The 19,440-nt window shown below is 44.7% G+C and overlaps 2 protein-coding genes and 1 non-coding gene across 4 annotated transcripts; 2 read left to right on the forward strand and 1 right to left on the reverse strand.

The window, feature by feature from the left end:
• Positions 1-931: 931 nt before the first annotated feature.
• trnas-cga (transfer RNA serine (anticodon CGA)) lies at positions 932-1,013 on the forward strand. Its single transcript has one exon. It is a non-coding gene; the product is annotated as a tRNA-Ser (tRNA).
• Positions 1,014-2,448: 1,435 nt separating this feature from the next.
• On the forward strand, positions 2,449-12,743 carry gpr155b (G protein-coupled receptor 155b). Of its 2 annotated transcripts, none has more exons than XM_076743347.1 (20): positions 2,449-2,577; positions 3,123-3,337; positions 3,537-3,684; positions 3,766-3,895; positions 4,016-4,194; positions 4,279-4,431; positions 4,573-4,640; positions 4,758-4,929; positions 5,144-5,299; positions 5,572-5,655; positions 5,845-5,968; positions 6,075-6,159; positions 6,302-6,389; positions 6,565-6,793; positions 6,935-7,012; positions 7,209-7,363; positions 7,591-7,686; positions 7,765-7,829; positions 7,908-8,045; positions 8,980-12,743. In XM_076743347.1, exons 2-20 carry the CDS (start codon positions 3,180-3,182, stop codon positions 9,026-9,028), a joined length of 2,355 nt encoding a protein of 784 aa, XP_076599462.1. In that variant the 5' UTR covers positions 2,449-2,577; positions 3,123-3,179; the 3' UTR covers positions 9,029-12,743. The 2 variants fall into 2 exon arrangements, with proteins under 2 accessions (XP_076599462.1, XP_076599461.1); XM_076743346.1 differs by having other exon boundaries at positions 2,455-2,577; positions 9,038-12,743.
• Positions 12,744-12,973: 230 nt separating this feature from the next.
• On the reverse strand, positions 12,974-19,440 carry LOC143328280 (transmembrane protein 41A-B-like). The gene is made up of 5 exons (XM_076743348.1): positions 19,301-19,440; positions 15,783-15,933; positions 15,529-15,690; positions 15,083-15,221; positions 12,974-14,979 (listed from the first exon to the last, which is right to left on the reverse strand). Exons 1-5 carry the CDS (start codon positions 19,438-19,440, stop codon positions 14,744-14,746), a joined length of 828 nt encoding a protein of 275 aa, XP_076599463.1. The 3' UTR covers positions 12,974-14,743.

The raw sequence follows: 19,440 nt of genomic DNA on the forward strand, positions 1-19,440 counted from the left end.
GAGCTGCAGCTCACTGATATTTAAATATTCCATTTCATTTCATTCGTTCAGTTCATTAAGTTGAGGTTAAAAATTGCAAATCATGGACTGCAGGGAGGATTACCGTGTCAGTATTCACATGTGACTCTTCTAAAAACTCCAGACCTTCACTGTGGGTTTTTTTAAGACACTGGTGTCAAGTTAACAGCAATTAGAAATGTTCATTCTTTCATCTGTCAGGGTGTGATGGTTTGACAGCAGAAAGGAAGCGTTGCACTCTCTGGCTCCTTATGCATTTCTTTTATTCAGATGATGTTCCAGCCCTCGGGTCTTCTTCAGGATCCACAGTCATAGTTACAGACACCGAGCCCTGTTTAACTGGTATGTCGAACATGGCTCACCCTAGTAACACATCTGATGGTGGTTAGATAATCGTGTTCCACCATTCGAGTGAAAGTCATCATCGAGAGGCCTCAAACGGTCTTTTTAAGAACAATACAGTGACAGGAGCTACAGCCAATCACTTAACTTCAAACATAAATGACAAAAAGCGTCTGATTCATGTTTTTGCATCTGATAGTTCTTCTATGTTGAGCATTTCAAGTTTTCAGTGCTCAACTCATCTTTTCAACATATGACTTATGACAGGGGCAAACGATAAAACAAATGAGTGATTTAAAGTGACATGAAATTATTCCTTTTAATGGGATCTCCTGATCTGTGTGGAAAAAAAAACACCACAGGAGCAGTTGCCCTCAGGAATAAAAGGCAAAAGTAGCTTGAAGTCAGACTTTCCCTGCAGACCTAAAGCTGAAGGTTGGTTATCTACAGCATGGCTCAGAAAGGGATGGGTGTTTCCAGAAAGCTAGACTGACCAATGTTTGCATGTCAAGAGGCAAAATTCAGACACAAAGGTCTCGGATTTTATGTGATTGTTGGAAGGAGAGAGTGAGCTGTGATGGCCGAGTGGTTAAGGCGTTGGACTCGAAATCCAATGGGGTTTCCCCGCGCAGGTTCAAATCCTGCTCACAGCGTAGCTTCCTCACATCTTAATGATGATTAGTAAATGATTTGGAAGTTGCAACTTCTGAACACTGACAGCAATAGAAGCTCATGCTCTTCTTGAGTAGAGAAAGTTGCTTCTCATATGTGTGATGCTGTAAATGTCAAGAGGACTTTATTATAGGCAGATTGTGAGAACATTACAACCCTTTTTTGTTCATCTAATCACAATCAAAATCGCCTTCATTGCCCAAAGATGTGTGCACATACATGTGGTTTAAATATTACACTCAATGTACTTTCATAGAAAAAAAAAAAGACATACAGCTCAACGAGGATGAAAGGAAGTACTTCCTCTGCTCCACCTTCTTGATGAAGCTCTGTTTGAAGTCCACCGTAGGTCCTGGCAGATGATAGATCCCTTAAGGTTTCTGTAGCAGACACAGCGTTGTTGAGGATGGTGATGGGGGGCAGTGTTGAGGGACTTCCTCCTGAATTGCAGTCATCTTCACAGTTCTGAGCGTGTTTGGCTCCAGGTTGTTCTGACTGCACCACAGGACCAGCTGTTTGACCTCCTGCCTGGATGCAAACTCGTCACTGTCTCAATATGAGGCCGATCACCTTTGTATAACCTGCAAACTTCAGGGGTTTAACAGGGGTGGGAGAGGAGCTGGGGGCAGAGCATGCATCCCTGGACGGCTCCAGTGCTAATGGTTCGGGCGCTGGATGTGAATTTCCCCAGCCTCACCTTCTGCTTCCTGTCTGTCAGGAAGTTTGTTATCCACTGACAGGTGGAGGCTGGCATAGGGAGCTGGGTGAGTTATGGGTGGAGGATTTTAGAGATTATGTGTTGAACTTTGAGCTGTAGTCCACATATGTCCCTGGGTGTCTGAAGCATGATGGAATTTCACACAGCTCCAGTGATTTGTTGAAAATCTGTGTGAAGATGGGTGTCAGCTGGTCAGACAGCAGGGCGGACACGCCATCTGGGCCTGACGCCTTCCTGATCTTCTGTCCCTTGAAGAGGCGACACACGTCTTCTTCACAGATCCTGAATGTTGGTGGGGGGTCAGTGTGGAGAGATGAGAGTGGTGCAGGGAGTGTGAATGGTTGTTTGATGTCGGGGTGGGTGATGGGTATTGATGAGGGCCTACCAAAACCTTTACTAAAATGTATTCAGGTTTAGTTGATGGCTCTCAGCTGCAGCTGCCAACTACAGGAGATGAATGACAAAATCACGGTTAAGCACTTTAGTTTTACTGGATTTCATTGGGTATTCACACCGTAGCTGTTCCCCTGCAATAAAACACATAATGAGCGTTGACGTTCAACGGGTTAATCATTCCTTTTATCACATGAATGCAGCATCTCGACCGCACGCTTTTGTCCAATCAAAGTCGGAGTTCGAATCGTATCTCGACGACGATTGGCTGAATCGCCCGTCAGCCATCTTTTCAGGGCGTTGCCAATCTCGGCAGCTGTCAGATTCAAGGGAAGAGCCTCTCACACGAACTGTAAAAACACGGGTTTGTTCAGGCTGCAGGACAGATGAATGTCGTACATATCTGAGCAGAAATGATCTTCTAAGTAACAAAGGTGAGCACGTCATTTCTAAACAAGTCATTTCAGCTAATTCGTGAGCACCAGATGTTGAAGGCACGTCTCACCGCGCCCTCAGGTTTGACTAACGCTGTATATTCCTGATGTTTTTAGCATGCACCTAGCTAGCGCTAACGGTCATCTGACAGTGACAATGGTGGTGTCATTGGACAGCAGCTGGCGTCTGAGGCTGTTCGACGTGACATAACGTTTGTTTTAGTTTGCTACGGCGTCGTTAGGTCGAAGAAGTCTCCTGTCATTGAATGAAGAAGGGTAACTTGATTGAGCTAATTTAGCTAACGGTATGTTCATGCCCAGAGGCGGAAACAGGGATTCTTGGCACCCTGAGACAGTTTCTCAGCCAACAGCTCCTCCTTCAGCTTTTATATTAAAACAATTAATCGTAGTTTCTTTTCTGTTCCCTCCAGGAGACGTACGATTTGCAGTTTAATTCTCTGTTCTGTTTCATTAGATTGTGTATTTCTATCGTGCCTCTTCGTGGTCCTCCATGGTGTTTTTTTTCCACCCATGCATTCCTCCAGAGAGCTGATACTCCTCAACCATCACCTGACCGCCCTGACCCTTGTCCCATCATCAACATGGAGACTGCCAACAGCTACGTGCTGATCCATGGGAAGAACATATCCCATAATACCCTGGCGGGCTCCGCCGCGGTGCCCCACATGTCCATCGACAAGCTTTTCCCGGCTCTGCTCGAGTGCTTTGGCATCATATTGTGTGGCTACATAGCTGGCAGGTAGGACTGTGCAAGTTGACACACCTGAAGTGATGTTTTTGCCCCAATTTTCCAGGAAATCCTAATGGAAGCTTTGATCAACCCTTTAAATGAGTGCAAAATGAACAGCAGCCCTCAAGCAAATGTCAGTGTTATAAAGATAAAGACGATCATTCTTCTTACATGTGATCATCTCCATTTCTTCCACTTCTACCCGCAGGGCCGATATCATCACAGAGAGCCAGGCGAAAGGTTTGGGGAACTTTGTGTCTAAGTTTGCTCTTCCAGCCCTGCTCTTTAAAAACATGGTGCTGTTGGACTTTGGAGACGTCATCTGGGCGTTTCTGTGGAGCGTCCTGGTCGCGAAGGTCGGTGTCTGTGCGTCTGTGTGCGTGGTGTCCTAACAACAATCAAACGCCCTGACGTTGATGCTCCCGTCCTGTGTGCAGGTGACGGTGTTTGTGCTGGTGTGTGTGCTCACTCTGATGGTGGCCAGTCCAGACAGCAGATACAGCAAAGCTGGCCTGTACGCCATCTTCGCTACGCAGAGCAATGACTTCGCCCTAGGATACCCTATAGGTCAGGCGGACTCAACACACTGATGTATATCCCTGCAGATCATCAGTGAAGAAACAGTGTCATTAAGACTCAAAGAGAACTCATTCCTCTCTCGTTTTCTCTCTGTCTCTTTGTTTCTAGTCGATGCTTTGTATCGGAGCACGTACCCAGAGTACCTCCAGTACATCTATCTTGTTGCTCCGGTCTCCCTCATGCTCCTCAATCCCATCGGCTTCGCCTTTTGTGAGGTGCAGAAGTGGAGGCAGGCCAGCCATTCACAGCACAGCACTCTAAGCATCCTGGGAGTTGTAGTCCTGCAGGTATTTTTCTTACAAACTTTAAGTCAGGCTTGAAGCTCTTATCCTCTGGGCTTCTGTCTAACCCTCTTTCTGTCACCTCTCCAGGTGTTGAAGAACCCAGTTGTGTTCATGGTGATAGTGGGAATCGCCGCCCACTTCGCCCTGGGCCAGCAGATCCCTGCTGTGCTGTCAGAGTTCATAGATGGCCTCGCTAACTCCTTTGGAGGGGCGGCCTTGTTTTACCTTGGCCTCACTATGGCGAGTTTGATTTGTTCAGTCTTGATTTATCTCCACTGTACATTATTTTTTTAGCTAGATATTAGTTATCTATTTTTAACTTATTTTCAACAGTTTTGAACTGCGTGTAAATATGAAGGATATCACCTGTTTCTGTTGCAGGTTGGTCAGCTTAGAAAACTAACCAGAGACACTGGAGTCGCCTTGATCCTCCTGATCACAGCCAAACTGTAAGTGTCCACATGCAAACGTGGATTAGTGCATTAACGTGGATTCCTTAAAAAGCTGGTGATTAATTAAAGGTCGTAGATTTATCTTCTGGCCCTTTCTACCTCCTCTCTCTCCAGCCTGGTGATGCCACTGGTCTGTAAAGACATGGTGGATATTCTGGATGTGGGAGTGAACAGCACGAGCGCCAACCACACCAGTCTGTCTAACTTTGCTTTCCTATATGGAGTCTTCCCAACCGCACCTAGTGTGGCCATCTATGCTGGACACTACAACATGGAGCTGGAGGTGGTAAGTGGCACCGATGCAGTAATCCCACTTTAAAAAACAATTCTGTCCTCTGAGGGTTATTTCCATTTTAGACGACATATTTAAGATTCTCTCAAGGCAGTTTTCAAATGAGTATCATCAGATCCAAGTTATGATTAAGTGCAGCTCTCTTGTATCCAGATTACTGTCAGCTGCCTTGTGCTATTAGATTTCTTCCTCTCCGTCCTTCCTTCAGGTAACATCAGGGATGGTCATCAGCACGTTTCTGTCTGCTCCCATCATGTACGTGTCGGCCTGGTTGTTAACGATCCCTCTAATGGACCCGACCCCCCTGGTGACAGAACTGGAAAATGTTAGCTTCAACATTAGCATTGTCAGCCTTGTAGCACTGGTGAGTATGTTAGCAGACATATCCTGGAGCAAGACCAGCAGTTTTCCCTCAGTGGATCAATCAGTCTGACAGGAAGGGATGTTGAAAAGAAGCATGGCGAGATGAGAAACACATGAGAATATGATTAAAGGTTTTCCATTAAGTTTAGGTTACATGGAAGCAGTGGTTCGAGCTTATGGACAGGAAGTTGTTACTGACAGATGATAAATAATGGAGTGATTTCCACATTACAGGAATATAATTCGTGATCATGTTCCCGTTTCTCCTCTCAGGTGTGGACCATAATGGTGATGTTGCTGAGCAGGAAATTTAACAGACTTCCTCACCTCTTTGCCTTAAACCTTTTCCTGGCTCAGGTCAGTGTCCGGTCACAAATCAAGTCATTTAAAGCTTCAAAGAGTGCATGAAGTGTCGTTGAGCTTCACCAGTGATGCTTTCTTAACGTGATATTTGGAGGTCATTTTAGAGTTTCTGTCTCTGCTCAGTCATCCAGGAAATGTTAACTGAGGTATTCACTTTCCTGTTCTTGACCTGCTGTACTCTAGTTTTTGGTGTGCGTCAGTATGATCCTGTGGAACTTCTTGGTGAAAAAAGAGGATAATCTGGTCGGCAAAATTCTCACCTTCACCCTGCTCTACGGCTCTCTGTACAGCACCTACATTTGGACAGGTAGGTGTGTGGATTTGTGAGCTGCGAGGAACACCTCTATTTGACTCACTGCTAAAATTAATGGTGCTCTTTATTTACACGCGAGAGTTTTGTTCTGTTTTTTCAGGTTTAATCCCTCTCTGTCTGGCTCTGACGAGCAGAGATGATCTGCTGAGACTGCGACCTGGAGTGTTCATGATTTTGGGCTGGGGGTAGGTCAGCACACCCAAACACCTCAATACTCCTCTGCAAAACCTTTACAATCTTTGATTTTTCAGTAATAAAACATTACAAATCTCAGATATGAACAAAAACATGAAACCTGTATGAACAGCGTTGTGTGTGTGCGTTCAGGGTCCCCTTCCTGATGGTTGGAGGTCTTCTGATATCAGGACAGAGGACTGATACCATAGACTCTGCCTTCTTCTACGGTCGAGCTCAGGTTAGAAAAACTCCTTTTTTTTCACTGCTCAAGTCTGTTTATTTCCCGTTTGGGCTCTCTATTTCTTCTTATTTTATCTGGATTTTTTTGTTATAATTTTATATTAATCTCAGAATAAACTAAAAATGAAGCAGCCCAGACAGTTTTACTCATGTTCTGTTCTCTCTTATTCCAGATAATCTGCACAGCAGTGGTGCTCGCGGTCAGCCTGCTGCTTGGAGCAATATCTCTGATGGGTCTCAGCCAGGGAGACCGGGAGCAGAGAGGCTACCAGGCCCTGAGCAGAGCTGCTGTAACGGGCATCAATGATGAGCCGAGGGCCCCTGGTGGCCTAGAGGATCCACAGCAACAACAACAACAACCTCCACAGATGGTAAATTCACCTGCCTGCAGCATCAACTCAGGTAACTCTGCTCTGAAATCCCACTAACATTTCTGCCTGAATAAAACACGTTATCTGAATGTGCTGTCAGCTGAAAGGAGTTAAATCCACACTCACTGATGATCTACAGCAGATATTTGTACGTTTTCTGTTGTGTTTCCAGACCTCCACAGCTTCTCTTCTGTCCAGACGTTACCTGACATGATAGCCAGCACACAGAGGGAGCGCACAAACAGCACAGGTAACACAGTTTCTTTCCATCTGTTGAGTATGAATTGTGGCAAAATATTTGCATCATAAAAAGCACATTTGCTCTGTTTTATGGTGATTCTTACATATAAGAAATGAAACAGAAAGAGGTTGATCTGTAATTCTGCTCATTCATAACAGTGAGAGCTGGGTCGTTACTTGTGGTCGTTGTTTCGTTTCCCCTCCAGGCCACAGTGGGGCGCTGTGTGACGGGCAGCAGCAGGGTTCTTCCTCCTCTGAGCAGCCCCTGAATCTGCCACCACCTGGGCCTCAAACCACTGATGACAAACAGACAGTCCGACACGTTCTGCTCTGTCTGCTGCTCTTCGTCAGCCTGCTTGCGGTGCGCATTAAACACTCATTAAGTGTGTGTGAATGTGTGAGTGTAATTAGCAAATTAGCAGGAAGTGAAAAAATGCATATAGTAGATGTGTGGAAAGGCTGATGGAAGGATGGCGTTTTCCACAGTTTACTGAGGTGGTGGAGGGTTGCATGTCATCTGCTGAGCTGAGATGTAAACTGTAAAGAGAAATGTCCTGATGTCTGATTGGTGAACGTCTCTGTCTGCAGAACCTGTCCAGCTGTCTGTGGTGGTTGTTCAACAAAGATCCAGGAAGGCTTTACCTTGAACTGCAGTTCTTCTGTGCCATCGCAAACTATGGACAGGTACCAGTGTTTGTCGTCAGTGTTAAACGTGTGAACGTCTGAACTTTAAATCCATAACTCTCTGTCTCTTTGTTCCAGGGTTTCCTCTCCTTTGGCATCTTTGGTCTGGATAGACACCTCATCATCCTGCCTTTTAAAAAGAGGTGAGACTTCTAGATGATCAGATGTGCACATCAAATAATCAAATGAGACGCTCAGAATCAGAACAATGTGTGTGCCAGGCTGCTCGGGCTGTGGCAGGGCAGGGACAGCCAAGACCTGAGTCCCTCAGGCGTACCAGAGGAGGTCCGGCTCACCTGTACCCAGTTTGTCCGCTACCACAAAGACCAGTGTGTACAAGACATAGTACACACACGCAGGTATGAGTAGTTTCTCTGCTTTGTTTTTGCATTTGCATGCGTCCTACAATCCGTCTCGCCTTCTGTTTGGAAAGCGTGTGCTGAAAGATTCAAATCAAATGGTTTCACATTCCTTCCATATCTTCTGCTTGCATTATTTTTTTTCTTAAAGTGGAAACACATTTGAGTGAAGCTTGTGGAAATGGAGGTTTCATGCTTTGATTTGGTTTGGTTTTGGATCTGAGCTGCTTGGCTGCGTCCCTGCCAGATGAATACTGACCCTGTTAATTTCCACGTTATGACTGCTGCTTATTATCGTGTTTTCCTTTTGATTTTTCAGCTGTTTTTCTCTGCATTCTTTTTGCATGTTATCTATCTGTTGATCTGTTTTGCTGCCATCACTGAGCATCTCTATCCACCAAGTGTTTCTTTTTCTTAAAGCAAGTTTAAGCTGAAGATTACCACCTTTTTAAGTTTCATTATGGTTTGCAGTACAGTTATGCAGATATGAATAATATAGAAGAAGCATCAGCTGTGACTGACGATACTCATTCACAAGTGTTTTAACCTTTTCAGCATCATGCAGGTTATTGTAATAGTTTGATTTTTAAGGACAAAAAAAGAGCAAAATTAGCTCAGCTATTTAGATTATGTTCCTCTTGTTTACTTATTAGCAGTAATTAATGTGAAATCTTACAGTTTTAGATGATGAATATGAATTTTAGCCGTTCTGCTACCAAAACTCAACTTACTAAAACACTCTGGATGTTTATGAGTCTTGGGTGCTTTTCTTTTCTTTTATTCTAACACAAAATACTTTCCACTATTCATTTCCCCTTTCTCCTATTTATTAATGCTTCTTCTTTCCTTTCTTCCCCTCATATTTGCTTTTATTTCTCCCTGCTTCCCTTTGCCTGCCCTCCTTCTTTTTCACTTCTCCTCTATCACCCCCTAGTGGCTCAGGGGAGAGTGTGAGCGCTTCGACAGGTGAATCCTTCCTCTGATAATGACAGGTTCGGAGGAGGAGGCCTAGAGGAGGAGGCTTTGAGAGACTCCCCCTCCCATCAGCCCCAGCGCCTGCACCCACATCCTCAGGAGCAACTTACCCACGAGGAGCAGAACCTGCACCAGATTCACCAAAGTCACGATCCAGCTGAATCCTGCGGCCAGTGTTCGCCTCCACCCCGGCTTGAGCCTGAGAACGAACACCAAGCACATTCGTCCGAGTCTGATATCCCAGAGGAGCTCCAGTCTAACCAAGCGAATCCCTACCACCTACACCAGCATCTTCCTTCAAGCCCACCCCATCAACACCCCCAGCCCCATTTAGAAAGCGTGTTTCGGGGCAGCGACTTGGTGGACTGGCTGGTTGAGCGGGGCCTTTGCACCAGGCGAGCCGAAGCCCAACTGTACGCCGTTCAACTTCAGCTGGGAGGAGTGTTAGACCACCTGTCGGGTCGGCACAGCTTCAGGGATGAACCCACCCTGCTGTACCGCTTCACATAGGGGGGAGAGAGGGGAACATGAGGAGAAAGGCGGTGAGGTGTGCATAGCAGAGGAGGATGGGAACAGGAGTAAGATGAGACAGAACAGGAGATACCAAGCGGCAACCACCAGGGCCGAGAGCCAAAGCAGAAGTGCCTTATGGTGCAGTTTTTCCAACACACACTAAGGAGGTGGCTCTGGAAAGGCTAATCGCATTGAAGTCACTGGCACATACCCGCTACTTCTCTACAGAACCTGACTCCTCCGCTCCTAATTTCACCTCCTGTAATGTGTGTCGGTCGACAGATTTGTGGTACTCATGAAGGAGTGTTTGCTTTGATTGGCAGGTTTCTTAGCTTATTCATGGTGGTTGCTGCTTGCTTGTCCACTCAGGCTTCACCCAAATGTAAGAATATCTCCCTCCAGCTACTATGGGAAGAAATTTCTGGAGCTGTGATGAAGGAACCAACTGTCAGAAGAAGTGATGGTTGGGATCGTGGAGTTTGTTAAGATAGAAGAATCAAGCGCTCCCTGCTGGGACTTCATCTCTCCTGACTGTGGAACAAGTCTTCTTCACTCCTTTTTTTTTTTTAAAAGATGTTTTTGTTAAAATCTTTTCACCGCTCTGACCTGAGCTGGCTTTGATCACGGCTTTTTGATTTTAGCCACTTTCAGATGTGAAAAAGATGCTCTCCATAACGTGACAGGAAAGCGGGTTTTCGTTTTCGTCTGCAGGTCTGCGAGCCAGTGAATTCACATTTTCAGGGTGTGAAAGACAAATCAGATTTGTTTCAAGGACAAGGTGCCATTCATCAGCCTGTATTTATGTGGCGTTTGCGTGCAGGTGGTGAGAGGACCATAAAGCAGACCAGTAAACTGATAGTACTGTAAGTTTGCTCTGAGCCAATGAGCTGCAGGGCCGCTTACTGAAAGCCGACGGCGTTCTTGCCTCCTCGTTCTGTTTTATGTCGTCTTGTTTTCTCTCGGATGGAAGAATCTGCCTGTTCTTCCAGTATTTGATATTTTGCACGCTGTGTCTTTTAACCACTCTGGTCTACATTGACTGCTTGCATGACTCGGAGCAGCACGGACTTCTGCTCAGCACTGAACCTTTTGCACTGACTGGATTTCACGTTTTGAAATTATGCAACTCACCGGATGTTTGTGTTGTGGTGATGCTGCGGAGGGTGTCTGTCATCTTTGCCTCGTTTAATTGTGTTACCGCCGTCAATTTGAAACGTGTTTGGCTGACGTTTGACTGACTGTGGTCATGTCATTAAATGTAAGAATTCAGCCCAGGCGAGACCTGAACTCACATTACTTTGACATTTTCTGGGTGACTGACTGTATATTGTAGACTAAACTGACTTGGATTGAGTTTCTGAGTCGAGGCTGTAATTTCTAACCACGACTGAACTGTTTACAGATTGTTTGGCTCCCAGTGAGCGACTGGCAGCATTAACTACACTACAACTGCTGTTTGCCTGCTAAGTGCTGCTGATCTGTGGTATTACGATGAAGTTTACAGTGTGTTGGCAGAAGACGTCTGGATGGTGATATATGCACACGTGACACAAAGACCACGCTAAATGTCAAAAACTGCTAGCAGTGACCCCTGACCTTTCTCTTGAAGCGTTGTGTCCGATGAAAGTTTCTTCTTCTGCATCACTTTTCTTCATCACAGACCTCCCACAAACTATATGTGCATATATGTCTGTCTGCATGTCTTCTGCTGTGTGACACCACATTTAAAAGGGACATTTTTTTTCAACCTGGACCCTCTTCCTCGTGTTTTCTGTCCAACTCACTAATGGGTAACCTGATGCTCCAGATGGTTTGTTACACAGAACCATCTGGGAAGTCATTCATGGAAGGAAAAAGGACAGGCACTTTCAAAAAAAACACTTGGCAGGTGATTGGATGAACCATCTGTCTATCATGGCCTAGCTTCAACCAATCAGATGATCCAGACTTAGTATAGGAGAGCGAACCTCTTGCCAAAGCCAGTCAGGAGAAAAATGAAAGCATGTTTTCAATGGAGAAAAGCCTTCAGTGCCGCCATAGTCTCCAAATGAACAGTCGCTTCTCCCGCCGCCATCTCACCTAAACCACATAGCTGCCAGTAGATCCTCACGGGACGCTGATATTGCATAACAATTGCAAACTTCAAGCCTGGCAGGATGGATCCTCGGCCCACGTGATCTTTTGTGATCTTGCGTCCTTGCGATGGGGCCACCATTTTTTAAAATTGGTCCAGTATTGAGGTAGAATGTTGCAGCTGGCTGCCGGCTCGCGTTTGCACCATCAGTGTTCACTAAAAATGTTTTTTTATTTCATGCCTTTTGTTTGATCCGATCTTTTTGTTATTTCTCACAAAGCGTCACTCAAAGAGAAATCTCGTTCTGAAGTCTGGCGAGGAGTTGCGATGTTGCCAGAAGACATCGATGAAAGCCAGAAACCCTTTTAATGTCATGGCTGAATATTTAGCTGATTTCGCCAAACAAGCAACAAGTCAACTCAAGCAAGACTTCAGGAGAATCCTTTTATTTTCCTGTAGTCTCCCTTCCATAATGTTTTCAGACACTCAGAATAACAATCTGAGCCTGTGAGCTGCAAAAACAAACACTTTTAGTGGACGTACATTGACGGTGCGCGAACATCTGCAGGGATTACACTGCAGCCTGTCAGCAGCTCTCTCTGCTCAATGCTGGAAGATCTTCAAAGATTATTGGCTCCATTAGACGCAAGAAGTGGAAAATGGAAAATTGGGTCCAGATTGAAAAATGCACAAGTTTCCCTTTAAGTTCATGCAATTCACATCAGGTCCTTGTGTTTACGGAGCTGTTTAATGAGTCGAGGGCCTGCCTTTGCCATTGTGAAGGTGTGTGTGTGTGTGTTTGTGTGCATGAATAAAAGTGTCTTTGAGTTTCTGTGTGATCTGTGTGTGTAAGTGTAGGAAAGCACTGAGAGAGAACAAGGGAGATTTTAAAGGGGGGGTGTAACTGTTGTTGGTCGGCAGGATCAGTGTAATGTGGATGTGTTTGTTCTAGTGTGTTGCAGTAAATCAATCAGGGTCAATGACTGTGACCGACAGAAAGGCACAAATAAACTACTGTTTGCATCCAAAACCCCTCGTTTCAGATTGTCACTACACAGATAATTAATGATTCTGTTATTCACAACTGAAGCCCAGTAAACGCAACAGTCGACAGACTTTATAGATTTTATTCCACTTTTACACATTCCACAAAAAACCTGCATCATGCTCAACATGTTGGATTTAAAAAAAGATTTTGTCTCCCCTGAGCAGACTGGAGTAGTTTTTTTTTCTTTATCTTTTTTTTGGTCAAAGAAGAGCAGAACAAAAATCTGTCATACCGAGACCTAAACAAAGTCCTTTAAAGCTAAAAGCAGCATTAACAAGGAGAAAACATCTTTATCTTTGCCTCTGCACTGTGCTGACGACACACCTCCATTTATTTTGTTCAGCTGTCAGGAAGTGAACCGCAGATAAAAACAGCACATTTGGCACTTGGGTCTGTTTGACATTCACAAACGTTTCCACCGTTTGTGTTGGGAGCAGCTAGACGGGCTGTAAAAATCCTAATAGATTTGATATCCAAAATACTACATACACATTTAACAAAAGATTTATTAATCATGAAATACCCCTAAAATACGCAGTCCACCATCCAGATCTTCATTCGATAGCAGACCTGAATTCAGAGCAAACGGTTGCTCCTGTGCTTATGTTTTTGATAAGCTACAATTTAAGACTATTCTCTATACACTCACTGCGATGCAAAACACTCATTAAAAAATAAATAGTACATTTCAGGACTCAAACAGTCTATTAGTTACACCACTCTAAGTTAAAGGCCTCACATTCACCAGGTGTGATGTTCTCATGACTGTTTCAGAGTTAAATCCAATTCGGTGTTCAAATGCCTTTTGTCTTCACTTTGTTTTCAGCATCATGAGGAGATCACACCTGATCTGCACCCGTAAAACTAATCTGTGAATGCAGCCACAGCTCCATTAAGACACGAGTAAGTGCTTTCGGAAAAGACAGAGACACACTCAATCTTGAGACATTCAAAAGTCCAAATAACATTTTTTTTTTTCATGCAATTCCTGGGACTGTAATGGCTGCACACCGAGTTGCTGATGTGTAAGGAGAAGAAGTGACAGTCAAGGTGATTTAGTTCATTTTAACGGGACAGTTTGGGCTATTTGAGCAGCAGAGGCTAATGTACTGTTGGACAGGGATGACAGCAGCATGTCAATCAATGCTATGATATATTTAGAACATTTCCACCACTTTATCCAGCCGTCATACAGCCATTTCCAAAAGGGAACTAAAGCTGTTCTATCATCTAAGCTCTGTTCAAAGCTACCAGACTCCCTTAACAAAAAGAGCAATTTAACCTCACAGAACACAGGAGTGAGCAGTCTACTGCTGCCTCAATCGGTTCATTTGTGTTCTTTTAAAGCACTGAAGGCACGCAATATCACAAACAAACCATCTGATTGAGGCCAACAACTCCCATGTTCTGTGAGCTAAAATGACCATTTTTGTAAATGGAGTCTGGTTTGGACCGTGGCTTTAGGGAGAGCCATATTAAAAGGTTCATATTTCATTGGAAAAAAGGCTGAATGATGGCAAGTTAAGAGTCCTACACTGCTGCTCCTGCTGCATCTCCAAACTGAGGCCATGCTGACCGCCGTGTACTGTAGATAAAACACTGACTATCGATAAGCATCTCATACAACTCCACTTCAAATAACCTAAACTATCCACTTAAAGCTGCTGCCTTACCGTAACATCAACATAAGCTCAGCATTTCCCGAAGGATGTGAACTATCTCGCACCTTTAAGAGCAACTTTTAAGGCTTATTTCATTTTAAATTGAAGGATTTTCAGGGCCCATCTGAAACCTAAGCTCTGTAGCTCTCTGTGAAGATTTTCCCTGAAACTTAAGCTTTCTGTCTTAGCATTGAGAGATCTTTGGGAAACTGTAGCCTACAGCCGAGAGTAACACGAGCTGAAGACATTTCCAGACGTTCAGAGAAGATCATGCTGTAGGTATGATGAGCCTCTGCTGTGACCTTACAGAAATCACAAGGCTGCAGAGGACAAAAGGTCGCATGCCTACCAGCTGAGAGAGCTTTTTCCATCTCAACTCTTCTTGAGAATCAAACCAAACCTGACAACTCTTCCTCCATCCCATGAATCATCGTCTCTTCCGGTCCTGCTTGATTTCAGTCTGGCAGGGTCCATTGCTGTCCATGTCGTCCACCTTAAGGTGAGCTTTGCTGTACTGTTTGATCAGTGCTCCAGGGACAAGAGCCATGAGGGCGATGGCCAGGAGCTGGGCCAGCGTCCCCCACGAGAAGATATCATCCAGAGAGGAGATCTCCGAGAGGATGGAGCCCGTGCGAACACAGATGAAGTTGTAGGGGATCAAGCCTGGAGGAGAAAACAGCAGCTTAGTGTTTGTGGCTGTCTGTGTGTGTGTGTGTGTGTGTGTGTGTGTGTGTGTGTGTTTGTTTTAGAGTGTGTGTTGTCTCACCTATGAGCACAGAGAAGAAGAAAATGGAAATAGGGATGTTGAGGACGGGACAGGTGATGTTAAGGAACCAGTTAGGAGTCATAGGGAAGAAACGAAGGAAAAGGAGGAAGAAGAACAAACTGCTACGATTCTCCTCCACCTGACAGAGGGGAGGGGAGGAGAGGAGGAGAGGAAGAGGAGGGGAGACGAAGGAAGGAAGATAAGGAGGATGAAGACGATCTTCATTTGTCCAAACACCTGCAAAACTGCTCACATCACCTTAGCTGCACTATGCGTTAAGTGCTAATTAGCAATTGTTAGCCTGCTGAACATAGTAAACATTACATTCTTAGCATAAGCAGGTTAACGTTGTCATTGTGAGCATGTCAGCTTGCTTACATGAGCCCTGAGGCTCAGACAGCAGCTGGCACAGCTGCAGAATCTCATTACTGAATGGAGACGCCTACCTTCCTCTGCAGCAGGGCCACCTTTTCCGGAAAGACCTGAACCACGTGCTGCTTTCCAAACGCAGAGGAGAGCAGGTAGCAGAACGTGGAGCCTGAAGTGGTGAGCAGGCAGGCCAACAGCAGACCCTCCCAGGGCCCGAATATCGCACCAGCGAGCATGTTCTGAAGGAGGATAGATCAGTGGATGGAGGTCAGCCGAGCAGCATTTGTCAGAATCATGTCATTGCGTCTATGGTATGTACAGTGTGTCTCACCAGGAAGGACGAGCCAGGTATGGCGAAGGACTGCTTGTACAGGTACGCGCTGCAGAACAGCAGCAGAACGTAGCTGTGATGTTCTTTTTTATAAAACTTGAGCATCTCTGCGAGCTCCCGCAGCTCATCCAGGTCCGACGGGAACTTCAGCCTGGATGGAAAGACACAACAAAACTTGGTACATACATCTGCAACAACTTCGGCTCTGGAAAATTAGCATTTGTTTGTGGATTTTAATTTATAATTATTAACAGTACTATTATCATTTTCCTTATGGAGCGCCATCAACAAAAATCCATTCGCTGTCATTGCGTTGGTGCAGCAGCAGCATCGTTCGATTGCATTATAAAAGAAACTGTTTGTTAGAGTGAAAAATCTCTGCACAGCAAAACATGGCTGCTAATATTTGTAACGTTTCTGAGAAAAGCAAGAAGAAAGATCATCTCGAGGAGGGAGTAGGCAGCTGTGTATGTGTGTGTGTGTGTGTGTGTGTGCGCCCTCGAAGGCGAGTGGGTGGGTAACAGGATACATTTGATTGAGGGACAGAAATAGTGTGACTGCCTGTAGACTTTAGCAGAGGGTAGGAAAACACCCCTCACACACACACACACACACACACACACACACACACACACACACAAACCCCAAAATCCCCCCCTTGAAACTCAAGATGCCGACTTCCTCTCCCACCTGCTCCGACATTCAGCATTCCTCGTTTCTACTGGTCCCTGGACAAACACTCTGTTCTGTCATTGGTCAGCAGGTTGATGATGTGTAAGCGCTCACATACGTGAAGCTGCATGAATGTATGCGAGTATTTAAGGAGGGAAATGTGTCATCGTTGGCACTTTTAATTTGGCTTACACATAACCCCATGAGACACACACACGAGACACACATGAGACACACACATACATACACGTGTATTCATACGGGTGGCATCAGGTTTAATGTTGAGAGTCCTTAAAGAAAGAGCTACAATAATTACTTTTTGATGAACTGACACATTAAAAAATAATAAAATAGTGAAATATAGGCAGGAACAGTTTCCTGAAGCCCAAGACAGCGTCTTTAAAGTCTGTGTTGTCCAACCAGCAGTCCGAAAGCGGAGGATATTTAGTGATATAAAACTGAGCAAAGCAGCAAATCTTCACATTTCAGAACCTGGAACCTGAAAAATGTTTGGCTTTTTAACCTGATAAATGACTCAAATGATTAATTGATTGTTGGAAATTAATCTTCTGACAACTTTCAGCCCTAAAAGCAGCAGCAACGACTAACGGCCGTCACAAAATTCAGGCCGCTTAGGAAAGACACAGAAGGAGACCAGAAAACAAAAGTTCATTCCAGGGTTTAAAAGATGTCAGTTAACTAAAAAACATTCAGAAACGCAGTATTATTACTTTGACCGTGCTCCTGCTGTTACTGTGACGGACTGTAATGCTCCCAGTGCGTCACACCTCACAGGTAACTGACTCCTCCATCACATCACTGAGGTCATCTAACCAAGTCTGTCCCACCGACAGGGCGAAAGCTAAAAGCCAATCATGTCTTTGTTGTTGCTGCTGTAAGAGGTTTTATGTACTTTTTATTGCCTCTGCAGCTTCTGATTTACGGACCCTCGCTTGAATTCAGTGTTTTCTTTTCTTCTGTTTCAAACACAAACTGAGGCAACAGGACAAACCGACGAACGCAGCTCCACTGGGTTCACTCATGTCACGTTTAAACGACTCGATAAGTAACATTATAATATGATGAATATCGAGTGAATGGGTGCAGACACACACACACACACACACACACACACACACACACACACACACACACACACACACACACACAGATGGGTCCCGCTCTTGGCTGCAGACTGTCTTGGTCGGCGTTATTCTATCATCCCCCGACAACCTCACACTTGACTGTCTGGCACATTGCAACATACCACTTACGAGACTCACACGCCCATACACACACACTAATACACAAAAGCACTAGAACACACTAAGACACGCACGCACACACACACACACACACACACACACACACACACACACACACACACACACACACACAGTTTGAGGAGTAATGTGATCAGTCCAAAATGTACCGAGAGGAGAGAGAATGAAAGGAGATGTGAATAGAAACGATATTTCATATTTAGTGCCATACTGACATCATGATAATGATGATGATGATGATGATGATGATGATTGTAATTTGTGGCACAGATCTGACAGACAACGCCAGTCTTTTTAATTCAAATATAGGACGCTGAGGTGAGAGACTAGTCAAAAAATTGATTAGAGGGGTTTTTAATTCCTTCATCTGTTGGCTGTATTTGTATTCACCCTCACAGGGATCCCATCCCAGCATGCACTGGGAGAGAGGAAGGTAAATACAGCTGATGGGTCACTAGTCCAGTGGTCTCCAATCCCCCCCCCCCCCGCCGGTTTCATGGTAAATATGAGGGGTCACGATGACTCTACCACTTCACCTTTGACTTTTCTCTTATTTTTGCTTTTTTCGTTCACGTCCTTCTGGTCTCAGATGCTTCAAAGGAAACACTCCGAGGAAGGAAACGACTCTTTGGATCGCAATTCATGTCCACATCCTGTGATGACAGGTCATAAAGAGACTGAGTCATGATTGGGGGTCACAGGCCAGAAAGGCTGGGACCCATCAAAGGGGGGACACGCAGAGGCTGGACTGGAGTTCGTGAAGTTTCAGAATGATGGCAGTGACTTCGATTCTCAGCCTCTCGATGTTCTCGTTACTGTGACGCTGAGAAAAAGCCCACAGCCACCGATCACTGAGTCACTGCCAGCGGTGGAACAAGTACTCAGATCTTAAGTAAAAGTAGCAATACTGCAGTGTAGAAATACTCAGTTACAAGTAAAAGTCCTACATTCAATGCAAACGTGTAAAAGTATTAGCATGAAAATTAAACTGAAATACCAAAAGTAAAACCAAAATTACATATTCTATCACTGCATTATTATTATAATACGTGCATTCATGTGTAAGAGTCACTTTAATGAACTGTATATACTTTAGATAACTGCAGTGGACAATAAACACAGTGGAGTGAAAAGTTTGCTACCACAATACAATCAAAAGTAAAAGTACGAAGCGGAAGAAAATGTAAATACTCAAGTACAGAACAAGTATCTCAAATCTCTACTTAAGGACAGTATTTGAGTAAATGTACTTAGTTACTTTCCACCACTGCTTAACACATGGGGCAGGATTGATAAATACTGTGGCTGCTCCGTCAGTTTTGTGTGTGTGTGTGTGTGTGTGTGTGTGAAAAAAAAAAAAACAGTAAATATCTATTCACTTCTCCAAGTCGTTTGAAACTATAAAAGTATTTTGTCCACGTCAACACTGCCTAAAGCAAAATAACAATAAGCTACTTTATAACATATTTAAGAGAAACTCATAATCAATCAATCAATAAATCAGATCATATGTAAGCAGGGATTCGGGTTTAAAGCTGTTCTGGGTCTTTCCATTGCACCTACTTGTACTCCTGGACCCCCTCATCCTCCCCCTCGGCGCCCGGCTGGACGTGCTTCGGTCCCGGGGGAAGGTGAGCGGACAGCAGGTAGAGGTAGACGCTCGCCGCCGCCACAATGGCAGCCAGTCCCGCCAAAGAGCGCAT

The sequence above is a fragment of the Chaetodon auriga genome, chromosome 11, assembly GCF_051107435.1.
Source record: "Chaetodon auriga isolate fChaAug3 chromosome 11, fChaAug3.hap1, whole genome shotgun sequence".
In the NCBI taxonomy this organism is placed as follows: domain Eukaryota; kingdom Metazoa; phylum Chordata; class Actinopteri; order Chaetodontiformes; family Chaetodontidae; genus Chaetodon; species Chaetodon auriga.

Coding starts and splice junctions, on each gene's coding strand:
- gpr155b (XM_076743346.1), top strand. CDS start 3,180: ATGGAGACTGCCAACAGCTACGTGCTGATCCATGGGAAGAACATATCC. Junction 3,338..3,536: donor TGTGGCTACATAGCTGGCAG/GTAGGACTGTGC, acceptor TTCTACCCGCAG/GGCCGATATCATCACAGAGA. Junction 7,013..7,208: donor GGAGCGCACAAACAGCACAG/GTAACACAGTTT, acceptor TTTCCCCTCCAG/GCCACAGTGGGGCGCTGTGT.
- LOC143328280 (XM_076743348.1), bottom strand. CDS start 19,440: ATGCGCTCTTTGGCGGGACTGGCTGCCATTGTGGCGGCGGCGAGCGTC. Junction 15,934..19,300: donor GAGGGGGTCCAGGAGTACAA/GTAGGTGCAATG, acceptor CTTTCCATCCAG/GCTGAAGTTCCCGTCGGACC. Junction 15,691..15,782: donor TACCTGGCTCGTCCTTCCTG/GTGAGACACACT, acceptor ATCCTCCTTCAG/AACATGCTCGCTGGTGCGAT.